The 17,861-nt window shown below is 40.8% G+C and overlaps 1 protein-coding gene across 1 annotated transcript in view; it reads right to left on the bottom strand.

Moving 5' to 3' along the window:
* The window catches only part of LOC101566883 (cytochrome P450 2C55-like), a 46,728-nt gene extending 36,849 nt beyond the window's left edge, over positions 1-9,879 (bottom strand). The window contains exons 1-4 of the mRNA XM_023709029.1: positions 9,710-9,879; positions 8,036-8,198; positions 7,787-7,936; positions 3,332-3,492 (exon numbers count right to left, since the gene is read on the bottom strand). Coding sequence (XP_023564797.1) covers positions 3,332-3,492; positions 7,787-7,936; positions 8,036-8,198; positions 9,710-9,877 — 642 coding nt within the window. The 5' untranslated portion in view covers positions 9,878-9,879. The remainder of the gene's footprint in view (positions 1-3,331; positions 3,493-7,786; positions 7,937-8,035; positions 8,199-9,709) is intronic.
* Positions 9,880-17,861: the final 7,982 nt, after the last annotated feature.

Genomic DNA, 17,861 nt, shown 5'->3' with positions numbered 1-17,861 from the left:
AATAGAGGGATTTGTTCTAATAGTGTTTGTAAATAGGATATCGGGTCTGCATCTTGTACAGCAAATAGCCACTAGGAAGAGAGTATGCAATGTGTTAATTATTGAAACTGTCCTACCAATTTGATTTGAAACTGTCTCATTGCTATTTATCTGTCAATAAAATTATGGAAAAATAAAATAAAATTGCAGGTTTACTTCTGGTAACCTAAAAGACTAATTTGAAGATACCATTATGCAATACAACAACCATTAGGAAATTCCTATTACTTTTTTTAATAAAATTTTGTCTGGTTTCTCTTTTTTATGTATTTGGTACAGGGTTTCACTACACAGCTGGGACTCATAGTGATCCTCCTGTTTTCAGCCTCTCCAGCGCTGGAATAAGATGTGTGTGTCACCCCACACCTGGTCTCAGCATGCCTGGAGGTAGGGCTGGTGCAGTATTTGGTGCAGGAGATCAAACCCTGCTCCCTATCCTTGCTTAAGCAGGCACTAGTCCACGAGCTGTCTTGCCAGCCCTTATTTTGTGTTCTTCAAAAAAAGAAAAAGAGAGAGAACAGGCCAACTCCACACAAGGAACATACATTATATGCTGCAAACATGCACTAACAGAAAAGTTTTTTGAAGGAGGGTGGGTAACATTAAATGGTAGAAAATCTTGATGGCATGTTTTTTGTCCTCATCCCACTTGCCTCTTTGGTTCAGCCTATGCTTTGACACGGACAGCTCTTTTTCAGCGGAGGCTTCTGGGTTCTGGAGAACAGAGATTGGGCCTTTCTGTTCTAACCTAGCTGAGGATCATGGGAGGGACTGAAGCTAGACACTTGTCTTTGTGTAATAACACATTGGTGGGAAAACAGTAGGCAACACTGCAAACCTTGTAATGCCACTAACCAACCCAGGGTCACCTGAAGCAAGTGCACAGTTAAGGCACTGTACCCTGGGAAGGAAAGTTGAGGAAAGAGTATTTTTAGAAAACTAAGGAACTCAAAATTAGCCACACAGCTTTCTACTGATGAATTTAAAAAGATAGGAACCCATCAACTGCCTATGTTATAGGGTAATAATATCATTAATGTTCTCTTCTGGAGGATTAACAACTCGTTTGCAAACCAAAAATTAGAGAAAAAGAAGGACTGAAAGGACAGCCAACATTTTGGCCCTAACCATTCAAGGTCAGTGAGGACTCAGGACATAAGAAAATCTGTACTGTAACATTCTGTAACTCAGTGGTATCCCAAATTTTCTGACCAAGGAGATTATGGGGCCACAGAGGAAAGTGATCAATGGTGTATAATGTGCCTAAGGAGAGTCACATGGAGAGAAAAAACATTCTCTCAGGCTTTCACAGAGAGCACATTGGCCAAGCAATGGCTGTGATTCATCCACATGGCTGACAGTGACAAAGAATCTACAAACTGCGGTACAGGGTTTCAGGATAAAACCTGAGAAGATTTGACTGACCTTGTCAGATACAAAACTTACATTTCTTGTTATATAGGTCTTGCTTAATCTTGGTCTTAACCATCCAATAAAAGCAAGATGTAAAAGTAAAGCTATATTAATATGCTAAGCTGTAAAAGGCTCAAGTCAACAACTTTTGACATTGCCAGTCCTACGGATAACCCACTACTATTATGGACTACTGGACTACAGTAGATTATTTTGCTGAACTCATGTATCTACAATATTTAAATGGCAATGGAATACTCATCTCTGACAAAGCTAAACAAAAAAGGAGGACATAAGTGAAGGATCATTTTGTAGTGAAATATATATATAAATATATATATATATTAGATATATATATTAGATATAAAATAGGACAGATGTACAGCTACTTGGGCAGGATATCATGTCTGCATCTTGTACTATGAATAACTACTATGAAGACAACAATATGTAATGTATTAATTATGGTAACTGTCCTACTAACCTGTTTCGAAATTGTCTCATTGCTATTTGTTTCTCAATAATATTAATAAAAAAGGAACCCTCCCAGGGTAAGACAAAGACTAAGAAAGGACTGAGAAGACCGTAATCTTTCACCTCTGCTCACTTCTAGACTCTGTCAAAGAGCAATTGAAGGCTATGACATGAAGTGCCTGCCAGAGTCCATCTGGAGGAAATGCCCCCCTTTCTTCTTTTTCCTTGTTGCTTTCTGTATTTTCCTGCACCCCTGTATTCAGGGAAATTTTTGTCAAGCCCTACTGCACACAAGCAAAAGGAACAGAGGCTTCAGAGACCACATATCACAAAGCATACAATGTTCTAAAAATATTCGAGAGAAAAGATAAACTTGAAGCTTTTATAGATAAATGGCTGCAACTAGAGGCTAGAGTCAAGTGAAATAAATCAGACCCACATCTGTAAACATCATATTGTCTCCCTAGTATAAGAACCTGAAAGAATAAATAAAATCTGAAAGGTACAATAGATACAGTAAGAGAGAGAAACTGAACATAAGGAATAAACAATTGAGATGAGGGAAAGGAAAAAAGAAAAGACAAATGGAAAAAAATCATGCAAACATATGCACAGGATCGCTATGATGATTATACTCCTAATTTCTATCAGTTTTTTTGAAGGTAGCAGCTAATGCTTAGAATTTTTACTTTTACCAATTTTATATGCTAGTATCTGTAATCTGACCACTACACTGAAGACAGTAATGTGTAATACAACAACCACTGTTGAATACATTTCATCTTGTTTTTTTTAAATGTGTATTGTTTCCAATATTATATGTATTATTTTTTACTGTTTTAAAAATAAATTTTTTAAAAATGAAAAAGACAACAAAAACCCAAGTTCTTCCTTTATGGAAAAGAAGAACTATTGTTTTAATTGCTTGACCAGTGTTCCATGCCCATATCTGGTAATCTGAGCAGCAAATTTGATGATAACACTATGTACTATAACAACTATTGTGAATTTCCTATTCTTGTTTTGAATTCTGTACCATTTTTATTGTTTTATGTTGCTTTGTCTTTGTCTTTGTTCTTATTCTTTGTTTTTGTTTTGCTTCCTCTTTAAAATAAAATTTTAAAAATTAAAAAAAAAATTTGAAAGAAATCATTGAACAAATAGCTATAGCCTGCAAAGAGAGAGAAGCGGGGAGGGAGAGGGCTTGGGAAGGAGAGAGGGGAGAGGAAGGAAAGAAGGGCAGATTCTGAACAAAGAGAAGAATCTAATTGTATGTTCCAGAAAAAAAAATTATAAGCCAATCTTTGAGGTAAGTGTTTGAGAAATGCACATTAATGAAGAATTTTGGACTCATCCAAGAAGTGAGCACAAATGCTTTACTAGAAAAAGAAAATCTTGGTCCCACCTGCATCCACGGGGTGTTCAAAATCTTGAAGTTTTCATTCAATTTTTCCATCAAAATAAGAAAATCCTCATCTTTATAATCAAAGCGCTTCTTGAAAATAATGGAGCAGATCACATTGCAGGGAGCGCAGCCCAGGATAAAGGTGGGATCACAGGGCGAGCCTATGGAAGTGCAGACATTTTTAAAAGACCATTAAGACACACTTACAAAAGTCTGTGTTTCAACTAGCTACAATAATTGTAGTCTGTAAAGAAATACTCACAAGGAATTAGCCTGATCAGCAATCAGTCTCATATGCTTAAAATCAACATATCACTTTTTCCTTTACATTTCAACTGACCATTCAACTCTAGCTCTTTTTGGTAATCATTTGGGAAAATTTGCCTTTGGGATTCACTACCTTACATAAATACCCCTATCTTTGTGTACCTGGCTCTTAGCTGTGTCCATGTTGTTCTGGAGGAAAAAAGAAACTAATAAAGTTACCAGTTTTTAAAACAACTCACAATTCAAGTTATCAGTGCAGAATCCATTTCTATGGTAAACTAACAGAAAGACTAAAAAGAGATTATAGGAAGCTGGGCATGGTGGTCCAGGCCTGTAATCCCAGCACTCAGTGGCTGAGGCAGGAGGATTGGTGTAAGTTTGAGACCAACCTGGGCTACAAAGTGAGCTCAAGGCCAGCCTGAACTACATAGGGAGACCTTGTCTCAAAAGGACAAAGAAAGAAAGAAAGGCCTGAGTTCAATCCCCAGTTCCAAACAGAAAAAAAAAAAAAAAAAAAAGAAAGAAAGAAAAGAAAAGAAAGAAAGAAATTATAGGAAACACAGGTATTTGATGAAACAAATGGAAAAGCCAAAAGCCACCTATGTTATATGAGAAAAAAAAATGAAAATGAGCACAGATTGTAGTAAGATAGGCTTGCCAAAAGTGAAATAAGGAATCTTAATTTCAAATTCAAATCACAGAGAAGGGAAACACAAAATATTAAACTGATAAACATATTCTTTCTACTTTTTGATTTCAATAATGAAAGGAGGAAAAAAAAAATTCTGTCCAGCACCAGGCTCATATTTAATTTGTTTGGCTAAAGCCTGCCCTCTTATGGATTTCAAGGATATGGTCCTATGTAGCTATCATCAGAATACTGTTGTTAGGGCAGGGGAGATAGCTCAGCAGTCTAAGCGCCTGCCTGGCAACTGCAAGGACCAGGCTTCAATGCCGTGGTACCCATACCAGCTGATCCCGGGTCTGAGCTGCATAGTGAGTCCCTGGACCTAAATAAATAAATAGCTATTCTTATTACAAGATTTTTTTTTAATTTAACATTAATTTAGGTCAATGCCAACATCTTACAGAAAATAAATTAAAGCAAAGAAAAAAACTGTGTATAGGCTGTACTTACAGGAAAACACTGCCGCGAAAGCATCAATAAACTTTTTCTGTGTCCACGCCTCCAAACACGCATCATAGATACAGGAGGCAGGAAACGAGGGTGTGGCACCCGACTGGGCACGGGTGCGCCAGGACACACACAGACACAAGCAGCTCCAATCAGAAAGTGCCCTTCGGAATTGTTCTGGCGAGAACTCAAGCCAGCCTAGACCGCGCGTCAGCACGCGGCGCGGGAGGCCGGCAAGGCCGCGGCAGGGGCGCTGCGCCCCTGCTCTTTCTCAGTGGTCCCCTCTCAGCCTGCGCTGCTTTCCTGCTTTTGGTTGTGCCACACCTGCTCTACAGAGCACGTTTCTTTTCCTTCCTTTAATAAACGTAAAGCTTGCTGCCTTTCACAATTATTTTACCCAGTCTTTGTTCAGGACAAGAAGAACCCAGAAAGAATCTCTTGAAAGGAACCCCCAACACCTCAGAACCTGGGAACAACAATGGTGTCTGGAAGGAAAAGCTGATGAGGAAACAGCAGGGAATAAGTAACAGGAATCTGTTAGGCTGGCGGCGCTTGTGTCAGGCTCCTTTACACTGAAACATCAAAGGCACTAAACTCCTAGAAAAGCTCATATTTTACCCTGGAAGATAAGAAATACTTTGACATTTAATTAATCTGAGATTTCTGTGAGTATATACGTGTTAAATTGCAAATCAAATTTCCAGTCTCTCACTTCATCTCTCCTAAATGAAGCGACAGACTGGAAATTTGATTTGCAATTTAGAATCAATGCCAAAAGTCAGACACATTGTGATAAGCACTTCGTAAATCTAGCTGTGGGGGAGGGCTAAATAATTAGCTTAAGAGATGTAGCACAAAATGTAATTGTTTTAAGATGCATGTGGGATTTTGTTTTTAACTCAAATAAGATGAGGTCAAAAATCAAGACAAAAGGGCCGGCCAGATAGCTCAGAGGATTAAAGCGCCTGCTTAGGCAGATGAAGGGACAAGGTTCGGGGTTTGACCCACAGCATGCCGCCGGCCACGGGGCGCACTGAGATGGCAACTGAGACTGCTGTAATCTGTGCCTGTAATCCCAGAGCTTGAGAAGCTGAGAACAGGAGAATCACTACAAGTCTGATCTGTATAGTGAGACCCTGTAGACCCTGTACTAAGTACATTTAAAAAAAAAAAATCAAGAGATGAAAACCATGGAAATAATTGTTGGTTGCTCAGGGTTCCCAAAACATATAGACATGGGAGACACACCACTGTAGGCAGAGCCTCCCTGCAGAGCACCAGGGCTGGCCAAAGGGGCCAAGGAACACGGGGAAGCCACTCCACAGAACCTCACTGAGGATCAGCCGTGGCAGAGTGAGTCTCATTGGCCAGCTTGAAGGTTTCAGTGGGCGTTGTTCAGTGGCACAGCCCTTACTTATCTCCAGTGCAGGGGCCTGGGATGACCCAAGGCCGAATGAGCTTAAAGTGGCAAGTGAGACTCTGGTCGAGGAAGTGGCTGTGAGGATGGGCTCTGGATGAGCTGGTTTGTACACCAGACGCGCGCTTTCTAAGAATTAGCCAGCGCCCAGAGGGAGAGTTCCTCCCTGGGTCTGCAAGGCACCATGATGCCAAGGGATGATCAGATAAAGAAAACTTCAAAAAAAATTTTTTTTAATTTAAAATACACAAAAAAAGTCAGGGAGATAGCTCAGCAGCATAAGTGCTGCCTAACAAGAGACAGGGCTGCTGTTCAATCCCTGGTATCACAGAAGAAAAGAAAACACATGATTATTATACAAAGACCAAGGAGGAATATGTGAAAAGCTTACAACAAAGCCAATTTACACTCATGGAAAGCACGGTAAACAGTTACTAATCACTGAAATCCAGTTTTAAAATTATCTCATACCTTAGTGTTTGTACATTTGTACAATTTTGCCATGATATATATTTAGTCATGATGTATAAAATAATATAATAGTGGTAAATAAAATTATTTAAACCAGCTGACAGTTGTTTGCTTACAAAGAAAACACAATTGTTGAGGGATTCAATAATAAATGTAAGGGCTGGGGAGATAGCTTAGTGGAGTAAGTGCTTGCCTGGCAAGTGCAAGGTCCTGAGATCTATCCTTGGTACCACAAAAAAATAAAATAAACAATAAATGCCTAGGAAAATAAGTCAAGTATAAACATTGCTAATGGCAGAAATTGAAGACACAGGCCTTCAACAAACCCATATATGACATTAAAGCTGATAAAAAGTATGGACCATAAAGTAACAGCACATGCCACTTTCCCCCCCCCCAAAAAAAAAAAAACATGCGATGCAATCATTGAAACAAGGGCTGGCCAAATAGCTGAGCGGATTAAAGCGCCGGCAAGCAGGTGCAGGGGCCTGGGGTTCGATTCCCTGGCCTGCTGTGCTGGCTCCACTCCCCGGGCGGGCTGAGATGGCAATTGAGACTGGGCATGGTGGTGGTGCGCACCTGTAATCCCAGCTCTTGGCAGGCTGTAAACAGACGGATTACTCTAAATCCAATCTAGTAGTGAGACCCTGAACACCCCGTAGACCCTGCCCTTAAAAAAAAAAAAAATACAAAACAAATCATTGAAACAGGTCCACTTGGTAAGTATTCCCTGATGCAAATGTTCTGGAACAGTTACCCCACAATATCAGTCCGTAAAAAGAAGTTACTCTTGAGCAATTGTTTTAAATGGGGCTCAAAACTTCCTGTCTTTGTAATGTACTGTTTTGAAAACAAGAGGAAATGGGAGAAGTAAATCAGAGTCTCACCCCTACTGCACCCCGGTCATTGCACCCCGACATAACAAAGACAGATACAAAAACGTTCCCTTGAGGTGCGGGGGAGATGACTCAGTAGGATAAGCGCTTGACTGGCAAACGCAAGGATCTGAGTTCAATCCCCCGCCCCCCCCCAGGGCCGACCACTCCCATCCAGAATACCACGCCTGCCCCCGCACGCACACACTCACGCACGCACGCACGCACGCACGCGCGGCCAGGGGACCTCAGGGGGCAGGCGCAGCCCGCCGCACAGCGAGCGCACGCACCGCGCGTCCCTCTCAGCTCCTGCACCAGGCAGCGCGCTTCCTCCTGAATGCGGTCCTCCAGGCTCCTCTTCCCCATCCCAAAATTTCGCAGGGTCATCAGCGAGAAGCGCCGGATCTCTTTCCATTTCCTTCCGTTGCTGAAAAGGATTCCTAGCGGAAGGGGAGACAGAAGCTAGAAGGCGGCCGGCAGGAGGCGGAGGACGGCGCGCGCGGCCGCCGCCTGGAAACGCGCCGCGCTCGCGCGCCTACCGCGGCCGCTGTTGGTTTTCTCGACAATGGGGAAACTGCCTCGCCCAGAAAACTCTTCTCCGTGACCATCCAGGGCTTCTTTCACCGCCTCGTATCCGTGCACCACCACGGTGGGCTTCGTGCCGAAGTACAAGGTGAACACGGGGCCGTAGACTTTGGAGAACTAGAAATAGGAAAGAAGATCACACAGCAGCAGCAGAAGTAGGCTCCGGCGGTGAGCCGGCTCCGCGGTCTGAAGCGCCTGCTCGGGCAAGCTTAGGCAGGTGCCCGAGCGCGCTCAAGCCCTGCACTGCACGCCTGGCCAGCCCTGCCCTCAGGGGCGCTCAGCCGGCCACACACACACACACACACACACACACACACACAAAGTAGGTTCCCTGCGGTGCATTTGTAGGTCACAGACAGATCATCCTAATGCATGTTCATATCATTCCAATGACTCTAATTTATTTTTTCTTTATTTTTCCATAATTTTATTGAGAAACAAATAGCAATGAGACAGTTTCAAACCAAATTGGTAGGACAGTTTCAATAATTAACACATTGCATACATTCTTCCTTGTGGTTAATTGCTGTACAAGATGCAGACAAGATATCCTATTTACAGACACCATTAGAACAAATCCCTCTATTCATTAAGAGAATGTAACTATATCCTAACCACTTTGCATACACAGATACAAAATGCACATTCATACGTATCCTCCACACGGCTGACACTGACAAAGGTTCTACAATCTGAGGTACAGGGTCTCAGGATAAATCCTGAGGGGATTTCACTGACCTTATCAGACCCAAAAGCTACAACTCTTGTTGCATAGGTCCAGCTTTACCTTGGTCTTAACCATCCAGCAGAAAAGTATAAAAACGAAATATAAGAAGTAAAGCCATGCTGTTATGTTGAGCTGTAGGGGACTCAGGTCAACAATTTCTGACATTGCCAATCAAGCAGAAGACCCAGTACTATTATGGGCTACTGGACTCTTTTAGAATATTTTGCTGAGTTTACACACCTATAATATTCATATAACGGAACTTAACAAAAAAGGGGATACAGATGAATGTCCATTTTGTATCTGTGTATTCAAAGTGGTTAGGCTAGATATATAGTTACGTTCTCTTAATGAACAGAGTGATTTGTTTTAATGGTGTTTGTAAATAGGATATCAAGTCCGCATCTTGTACAGCAATTAACCACTAGGAAGAATGTATGCAATGTGTTAATTATTGAAACTGTCCTACCAATTTGATTTGAAACTGTCTCATTGCTATTTATCAATAAAATTATGGAAGAAAAGAAAAGAAAATGGAGAAAGATCCAACCAAAAAAGAAAATTACAGATCAGTTTCACTCATGAACATAGGTGCAAAAATCCTCAAAAAAAAAACCACTTTTATTACCATTCACCTTAGGCAAAAAGTAATAGCAAATGATTGAAATGAAAAGGGGTAGCAGCATTTTATTACTTTGATTTACCTTACAACTTCAATATTTCCATGCTGACAATGCAATGTATCATTCCATGGTTTGTGATGACACAACAAAAATAATCATCCACAGGGAACACCTGCCTTATGGTAGCATAGTTCAATATTTTGCCTCCAGGAACTTATTTTACTGAAAAGCTGTCAACTTCCCTATGTGGCCACCACAGGAGCTTAAAGCCTACTTACACTGGCGAAGGACTTGCTGATGTCTCTGACGTCTATCTGCAGGATGTTTCCAACGAGTGGGAGAGGAGCGGGGCCGGGGGGAAGCTTCCCTCTCCCCGAGCTCTGTCTCCAGAGTGAGAGGAGAAGCAGACAGGAGACACCGAGCACCAGGATCACCACGGCGTCCATCGGAGCTTCTGTTCTCACCGAGACAACTGTAACCTTGAAAGGCAAAGCTTTTATAGTGTCACTGATGACGCACTTGAGATGCTTCGACGCGGTCGTAGCCAATCAGCGAGGCCCGCTTTGATTTCTCCTCCGAGTGGACTCTGGCCCCTGAAAACATAAAAACAAGGCGTACTTAACTCATGTTGCCCTGTCCACCGCCCCACCCTGGAGATCCCGGTGTGGCCAGCCTGGGGCAGGACACAGGCACTGCTTGACTCTTGTGAACCCCTGAGGTGGGGCCACTTCCAGAATCCAGAGTCAGTGAGGCAATTTTTATCAAAACTCATTCAGTCTTCTCAATTATTAGACTGATAACCAGTTGAGAATTTATAACATTAATGATAAGCCGTGCGCTTTATCTCTTGTATATATAATGATATCTGTCCCGTAGTGCTTCTTAGACACTGGGATGCTTTCCCTGAAGACAAAAGCCTTATGAAATATTTCATGTCTTGTACTGATTCCAGCTGCATGAACATGAAACAGCTCACGTAACTCCTGCGGCTTGAAAGCCCAGGCGCGCGTGAGGTAGGGAGCTAAGTAAACATGCACACTTAAAAGAAAATACGCACACCTTTTACCATGAACGCCCCCAAAAGCACCAGAAGGCAGAAGTTACTATTATTGTTTTTTTAATTACAAAATGGAGAAAGGCAGGCGGTGGGAGAACAGGAGACCTGCCTGGCTGGCTCAGCTCATGGGGGAAGACCTGGCGCTTCGGTGAGATCTTCTGGTGCCCTACAGCGGCGCGATGCGGCCTTGCTACAGCTGCTCAGCTTTACTACAGCAAGCAAAACAACCCCCACCAACTTAGTTACCTGAACAGTCACCACCTTGTTCACAAAACAGTATAGTCATAATTCTCTAAGAAAATAAACAGTAATTTATTCTTTCACCGTCTCCACAAACGTGAAATTTGCTCAGTTTAGCTGAGGTAGCGAATTTCAGAGAACTGGGGACGTAGGGCCAGAGACGCCACGGTTCTCCCACTCCTGAAATCCTTCCAAAAACAGGGCTTTCTGTTGGCTTCCTGGTGTCACTGTCGGAAACAATGGTATGAAGTAGTGCCCCACAAAGGGGGAGGTCACAGAAGGTCACAGACAAGACGGGAGCACATGCTTTGATGGTGGGTGGGGAGGGTAGGGGGCACCTTTCATTAGCATGCTCATACAAGAAGATGACCAAAGGAAACGACAGACTTAAGGCAGTGACATTCAGTGATCACGAGGATCTAAGGACCACAGCAATGCCACCTAGCACTAGATCACTAACAGCAACACTTATACAAAGGACCCTTCTGCAAAGACATCATTGTATTTGCTCTAAATTGATTACAGAAATCATTTTTTTATTTTTATTGTATATATTTAGATGCAAAAATGATGCTTTGATATATAATACAATAATTACTACAAATTTTGAAATCTATTACTTATTACCTTATATTACTATTACCTCTTCCTTTTTTCTGATAAGAGCACCTGAAATCTACTCTTCTAGAAAATTTTCAGTATATAATACAATATTAGCCATAGTCTTCATACTATAGATTGAATCTCTAGTTTATTCACCCTCCCTAACTTAAATTTGTACCCTTTGAACTAATTTTCCCCATTTCCTCCTTTTCCCCACTCCTAATAATGAGAAATTAATTACTAGGGTATTATTAAAATTTTATTCACTTTTTCCCACAACATATATTTTCTCTTTGCCTAGTAGTTGGTGGTTTTCTTTGTTCATCAGAATGGTCTTAGCTTGATAAACTCTGGTTTGAAGGTCCTATTTTTTTTTAACATTTGCCTATAAAAATGTCTTGAAATCTTTGCCCTAAGCTTTCTTTTAATGGTTTCAGTGTTTCAGAGGTTATATTTAGGTCTATTTATATTTGAATATATATTATATATAGAGGGGGGGAACCTCATTTCATTCCCTTACATACAGATATCAGATTTCCCAGCAGCTTGTTTTGAAGAGGCTGCCCTTTCATTAATGTGTGTTGTTGGCGCTTTGGGAGGAAAATCAGTTAACATTTAGAATGTTAACTTAATTCTGGTTCTCTATACTGTTTCATTCTTCTATGTGTCTTTTTTTTTAAATGTATTTGGTACAGGGCCTGCAGGGTCTCACTACACAGATCACACTCATAATGGTCCTCCTATTTTCAGCCTCCCAAGCACTGGGATTGCAGGTGCACCACCACGTTCAGTCTCAGTGCACCCTGGGGGCAGGGTCTGCACAGCATGCCAGGGATCAAACTCCGGTCCCTGAGTCTGCCTAAGCAGGCATTTGAACCCGCTGAGCTATCTGGCCGGCCCTCGATGTGTCTTGATATACATTGCATTCATTTATTTGTTGTTGTTTTTTTCAGAATTGTTTTGGCTCTTTTGTGGTTCTATATGGATTTTGTAATTGCTTTACCTATTTCTGTGAGTAATGTCATAGGTATTTTGACAGAGATTAAATTGAATCTGTAGTTTTCTCTGGATATATAGTTATTTAACAATATAAATCTTCCAATCTATGAACATGGGATTCTTTCCATTTTTGTGTGTCTTCTTGAATTTTTTTCATCAGTTTACTATTTATTATTGTAGTTTTTCACTGTTTAAAATTAGTCCTAGATGTTTTTAAACTATTGTGAATGAGATTGCTTTCTTGATTTCTTATTCACCAAGCTCACTAGCAATATATAAAAATATTCCTGTTTTTGCCCAATATAAGGATTTCTGTTCACTACATGGCTAAACATAATTACTAGATATACATGTTTTATTTCAGAGACTACTTTCAAAAATTTTCCTAAAAGTTTAATCAATTTGGGCCGGGGAGATGGCTCAGTGGAATAAGCGCTTCCCTGGCAAGCGCAAGGGCCTGAGTTCAATCCCCAGTTCCTCCAAAAAAAAAAAGAAAAAAAGTTTAATCAATTTATAATTATATTATGAGAGTTCAAATTCTTTCAGCTTCTTGCCAATGTTAATATATTATTGCTTTTATTTTAATTAATATGTAATAATATTTCCTTATAATTTAACTTCAGTGCCATGACGCTTCATGACACTGAAAACTTTTTCAAATGCCCACTGGCAATATCAGAATTTTTGTGCAGAGCTCATATAGTTCGGATAGGAGTTAACTGGTGTAAATTTGATTTATATATATGTAACTACACATACAAGTATATATTTTAGTTTAACTTTTAACAAATCACAAATATACAGAAAATTTGAAGACTATCAAGTTCAAGGATTTGTAGTAAACTTGATAGACCAGGTTTCCACTGGTGACCATTTTCCCTGGTCAAATTCACTCAAGATGATCTTCGACATCATCAGTGTCCAAATAGTGTATTCTGGAGCATATGCTGACAAAATAAATAGTCACAGCAAGCCAGGAGCGTAGGCAGGATACGTTCAACAGTCACATCACCAAAAACGTCTTTCAGACTCTACCCGAAATTTAGGGGAAAATTCCTGCTTTTTTCCAGCTTGTATTCAGTCTGAATTAGTGGCCAGGGGTTTCTTTCCTAGAGGAATGTTATGCTATTCCTGCAAGGATGAGCTTTCAGGCTTAGGAAATAAGCCGCTGTGCCGAGATGGCTTTGAGGGCTGGAAACTCCCAGGACATGGCTGGAATTCCCAGGTCAGACGGCAGATGCTCAGTATCAGGCCTGTGAAATGATCCCGTACGCCTGATATCTTGCATTACTGCTCTTTTTATTTTTTAACTTTGTGTACTCATAGTGATCCTCCTCTTTCAGCCTCCTCCATGTGGGATCCTGGGTGTGCGCCACCACACCTGGTCATGGTGGCCAGCTTGGCGTGCTCGGAGGTGGGACCAGCATGCACATGGTACCGGGATTGAACCCTGGTCCTTAAACTGCTGTGCTGTCTCTGCAGCCCTAGCGTTATTATTCTCATAACCGCAGTATGCCTCTGTCACATGGTACAGAGGTCCAAAAAATTTTATTTTTGACATTTGAGTGAGAATTCCTGACCTGAAGTTCTAAGCCTGAAATATTTTAGTATGTTTTCTTTCTTTCTTTCTTTCTTTTTTTTTTTTTTTGTATGTTTTCTTAAGAACAAGCTAATCCTCCTCCATGACCACAATACAACCTTCAAAATAAAGAAATGGATACTGGTGCATTAATGACCATCCAGTCTTTGTTTCTTCTGTCTTGTTTCCACTAGTATGTCACCAGTAAGTTCTTTATAAAGGCTCAGAACCCTCCATCACACTCTAGTTGTCGTGTCTCCTTAATGAACCACAACCTGGAACAGTTCCTCGGTCCTTCCTTGGCCTTGCCACATTTGAAGACTATAGGCTAGAGTTTTGTAAAGTGTCTCCCATTTGGAAAGTGTCTTATACTCCCTCGTGACTAAAGGAAATAGCTTTGACAGGGACGTCACAGAAGAGTCTCTGACTTTCTCTGCACACTGCTTTGTGATCATTTAAATTCTCTTTGACACGGACACATACAGCGACTGACCGGCCAAGTGACTTTATACAGCCTTCTGTGTGGACTGTACTTCACAACCAAGATAAAAGCAAAGCTTCTTCAGTCTTGTTTCTGTCTTCCAAAGGCCCACCCTACGGAATGTGGTTTAATAATACTGGGTTGGGACCTATCTATTGATAATAAAAAAAAAGAGGCAGATCCAGAATGGAGCTATGACTCAGAGCCACTGAAGGAAATTATTTAATACAAGAAAGTCGCTAAAAATTCTGGATTCCCCAGTTAATAGCTATTTGCGGGATCAGTATATTCTGGGATTTGTATACAAAAATATGCTATGTGATATCAAACCATAGGACACTTTGTCTTCGATAAGTGGCTTTTTAAATATTTATTATGTTCAACTAAGATTATAGATTTTCTAAAAGAACTAACAAACATATATTTTGAGTAAATATACACCAAGATATTAGCTCAATAAATTTCTGTCCTCTCCACCATTAATTTTTAAAATGCTAGGAGGCAATGTCTTGGTCAACCTTGTCATCAGTGGGGCAAAAGTTCAGAGAAGTAAAACCTCAAAGATGAGGGATTTATTTTGGCTTACAGTTTTGGAGGATTCCATCCATAGTCAGCTAGCTCCAAGGCAAAAAGGACCTGGTGTAGGGTCTGATGGAAGAAAAGAGGTGCAATCCATAGCAGCCCTAAAGCAGAGAGAGAATGGAGAAGCCAGGGCAAGAATGCACGCTGCAAGTCATGCCCGCCCGGGGACTGCCCCTTCGGAGCAGACCCTACCTCTGAATGTGAAATGGGATAGAGGGGACCCTTTAGACCTAATTATTACAGGTAAAGGGCTTCTTGTAACAAAAAAAATTCACATGGGGAAAGGATACATAGAGAATAGAAGGCCTGTTGAGTCACATAGCTCATCAGTAGAAAACAGAGGTTGGAATTGAGATCTTCTGGTGTCCCTTGTCGTATACTATGGCTTGTACTAAAAAGCTACTTTGTGACCAACTTTTAGCAAACAAACAAAAAAAGGTCAAACACTGTTCACTTTGAAAGAATACCATCTTAATTTTTCATAAGCAACTGGCTTCATATTTAAATGGAAGCCCCTCCCTTGATTCCCAGGATAACGCAACCAGAGGTGTTCAGAAGAAATGATACATCAAATTGTCTGCTCTCCATCATTGGAGAGGTGAAACTGGCTCAGCAGTACTGCAGGAAGAGCCAGGCTCAGAGGACTGAGTGCAGAGGACTGGCCCTCAACTGGCTGCCCCTGCCTCCCAGGCAACTCCAGGCAGGAAGAGTCTATCATATTTCATCTGTCATTGTCAGAAACAGCAAGGAAGGAAAATTACTGCAGAACAGTAGCATGAGTGTGATAAAGAATGGGAGACAGGGAAATAATTAAACCCAAAGCGCAGAAATATGCAGATCTGAATAAGGGAGACATTCAGTGGTCATGAGCATCTAAGTATCACCGAAATTAGGCTGGCGAGACAGCTTAGCAGACCAAGTGCCTGCTTAGGCAAGCACAGGATCTGGGGTTCCATTTCCAGCACCGCCACTAGGTGTGCTGAGCCGGTCCAACACTGGGGAGGCTGAAAACAGGAGGATCACTATGAGTCCATGCTGCGTAGTGAGGCCCTGAACCAAATACATTCAATAAATTAAGTAAATAAATAATATCACTGAAATAATATAAAATGGTAGATAATTTATGACAATATTCATGCACAGGTATATTTTGCAACAAAATCATCACATTTGTCCAAAATAGATTAATGTGATCATTTTTAGGTTCTTTTAGTAAGAAAAATTAAGCCTGTAGAAGCATGAGTTAAACAATATTTTACTGGTCATGTTTAGGAGAATTATGACAACTTACAAAAACTTTTCACACTCATCTTGTCACTGTTCAGTCTCTAAAGGTAAACTTTTCCTCCATTTAGGTTGAGGAGACTGGCCCTCGAAGACTCATACCCTCAGCCCAGGACACACGAGTGTGGAGATACACTGAGGCTGGGATCGTCCTGTGTCCTGCCCTGGAGGTGAGACACAGTTCAAGTGGGTTCACCAATGTTCACTGTGCACTTTGAGTCGGTGTTTGCGATTGCCCTCAACAATGGGGAAAGGAGGCCGATGTAGTTAATAATTACAGCACCTGCTGACTCAGAGGGCGTCGGAAGCTTGGCATGGGACGTTTACTACCGAAGTGCAAGTCTTGATAAATCTTGAGCAGACAAAGAGAAGCAATAACCTACTTCCTCACTCACATCGATCTACACTCTCATAGAACAACAATCACTCAGCTCAGATCAATCTTTTTTTTTCTTAGGGCAACCATTCTACTCCTTGGGGCAGTCTTCAGCCACTGACCCAACACTACCTAGTTTGAACTTTGAACCTCCAGAACTGTCAGTTAAAACAATTTCTTTTCTGAATAGTTAATAGCTGTGTCGTATGTTTCCTATTTTACAGATGAAATCTTCCGATTATGTTGCCTAGGCTGGCCTGAAATTTAAGATCCTTTTATTTCTACCTACCAAGTACCTAGAATTATAGATGTGCATCTCTACACCAGGTTCAATTATGTCTCTATAGTAATGAAAAACTAATGGTATTTCACTTAGGACTACTCCACAATCTGTTTTTCCCTTGATATGGTTATGAAAACTTGAGTCACTTCCAGTATGGGCTATTTTATAGAGCTAGTATGCACATGCCTATTCATGTCTTTTTGGTATCCCAATGTGTTTAAACATATGTGTTTAATATATATATAATTAAAGAATACACATGCATTCATTTTAAGCAAATTTTGCCAAAGAATTGTTCAAATGGCTTACTCAGTTATACTAGGAAAATGACTGTCACTACAAATCACTAAAAACACATAATGTAATCTTTCTTTTCATTTTAACTATTAAAAGATAGATTAACAATGTCTCACTGAAGTTTTCATTTGGATTTTCATAACATTTAATGATACAAAGCACATTTTCATATGCCTACTGTCAATAACTCTACAAATAAGCCCACAACTGATATCGTTTTTAAACAATCACAGAAGAATGTTATGACAGTAAAAATGTAAATTGTTGACTTTCTTCTAACGACTTGAAATATTTATCATCTATTTCCTAAAAACAAGATGATTCTCCTATACAGCTATACTCAAACCATCTTATTGGTTCATGATGGAAATAAGCCCCCGCACACAAACTGTTGTTGCTAGACAGAACGCGTTCCAACAGAGGCGAGGGGTCTCCACAAGACTCTGTATTTTTACTTGTGTACAAGCATGAGGTAGCAGGTCACAGCAGGCTCCTTTTATCCCAAATGAGTGAGAAGCAGCTGACCTTTTCCCCTATTGGCTGAGCTGAAGCTTCATACTCTATCGTGGTTGGCTAGTTTAAGCAACACAAAAGGTTGCTGGGCAGAGTTGTTAAGGGAGGAGCGGGGTGGAGCACTAAAAGTCCTTGA

The sequence above is a fragment of the Octodon degus genome, unplaced genomic scaffold (genome assembly GCF_000260255.1).
Source record: "Octodon degus isolate 3935 unplaced genomic scaffold, OctDeg1.0 scaffold00010, whole genome shotgun sequence".
In the NCBI taxonomy this organism is placed as follows: Eukaryota; Metazoa; Chordata; class Mammalia; order Rodentia; family Octodontidae; genus Octodon; species Octodon degus.
The sequence above is the reverse complement of the archived record's forward strand: the minus strand, read 5'-3'. Positions and strand labels throughout refer to the sequence as shown.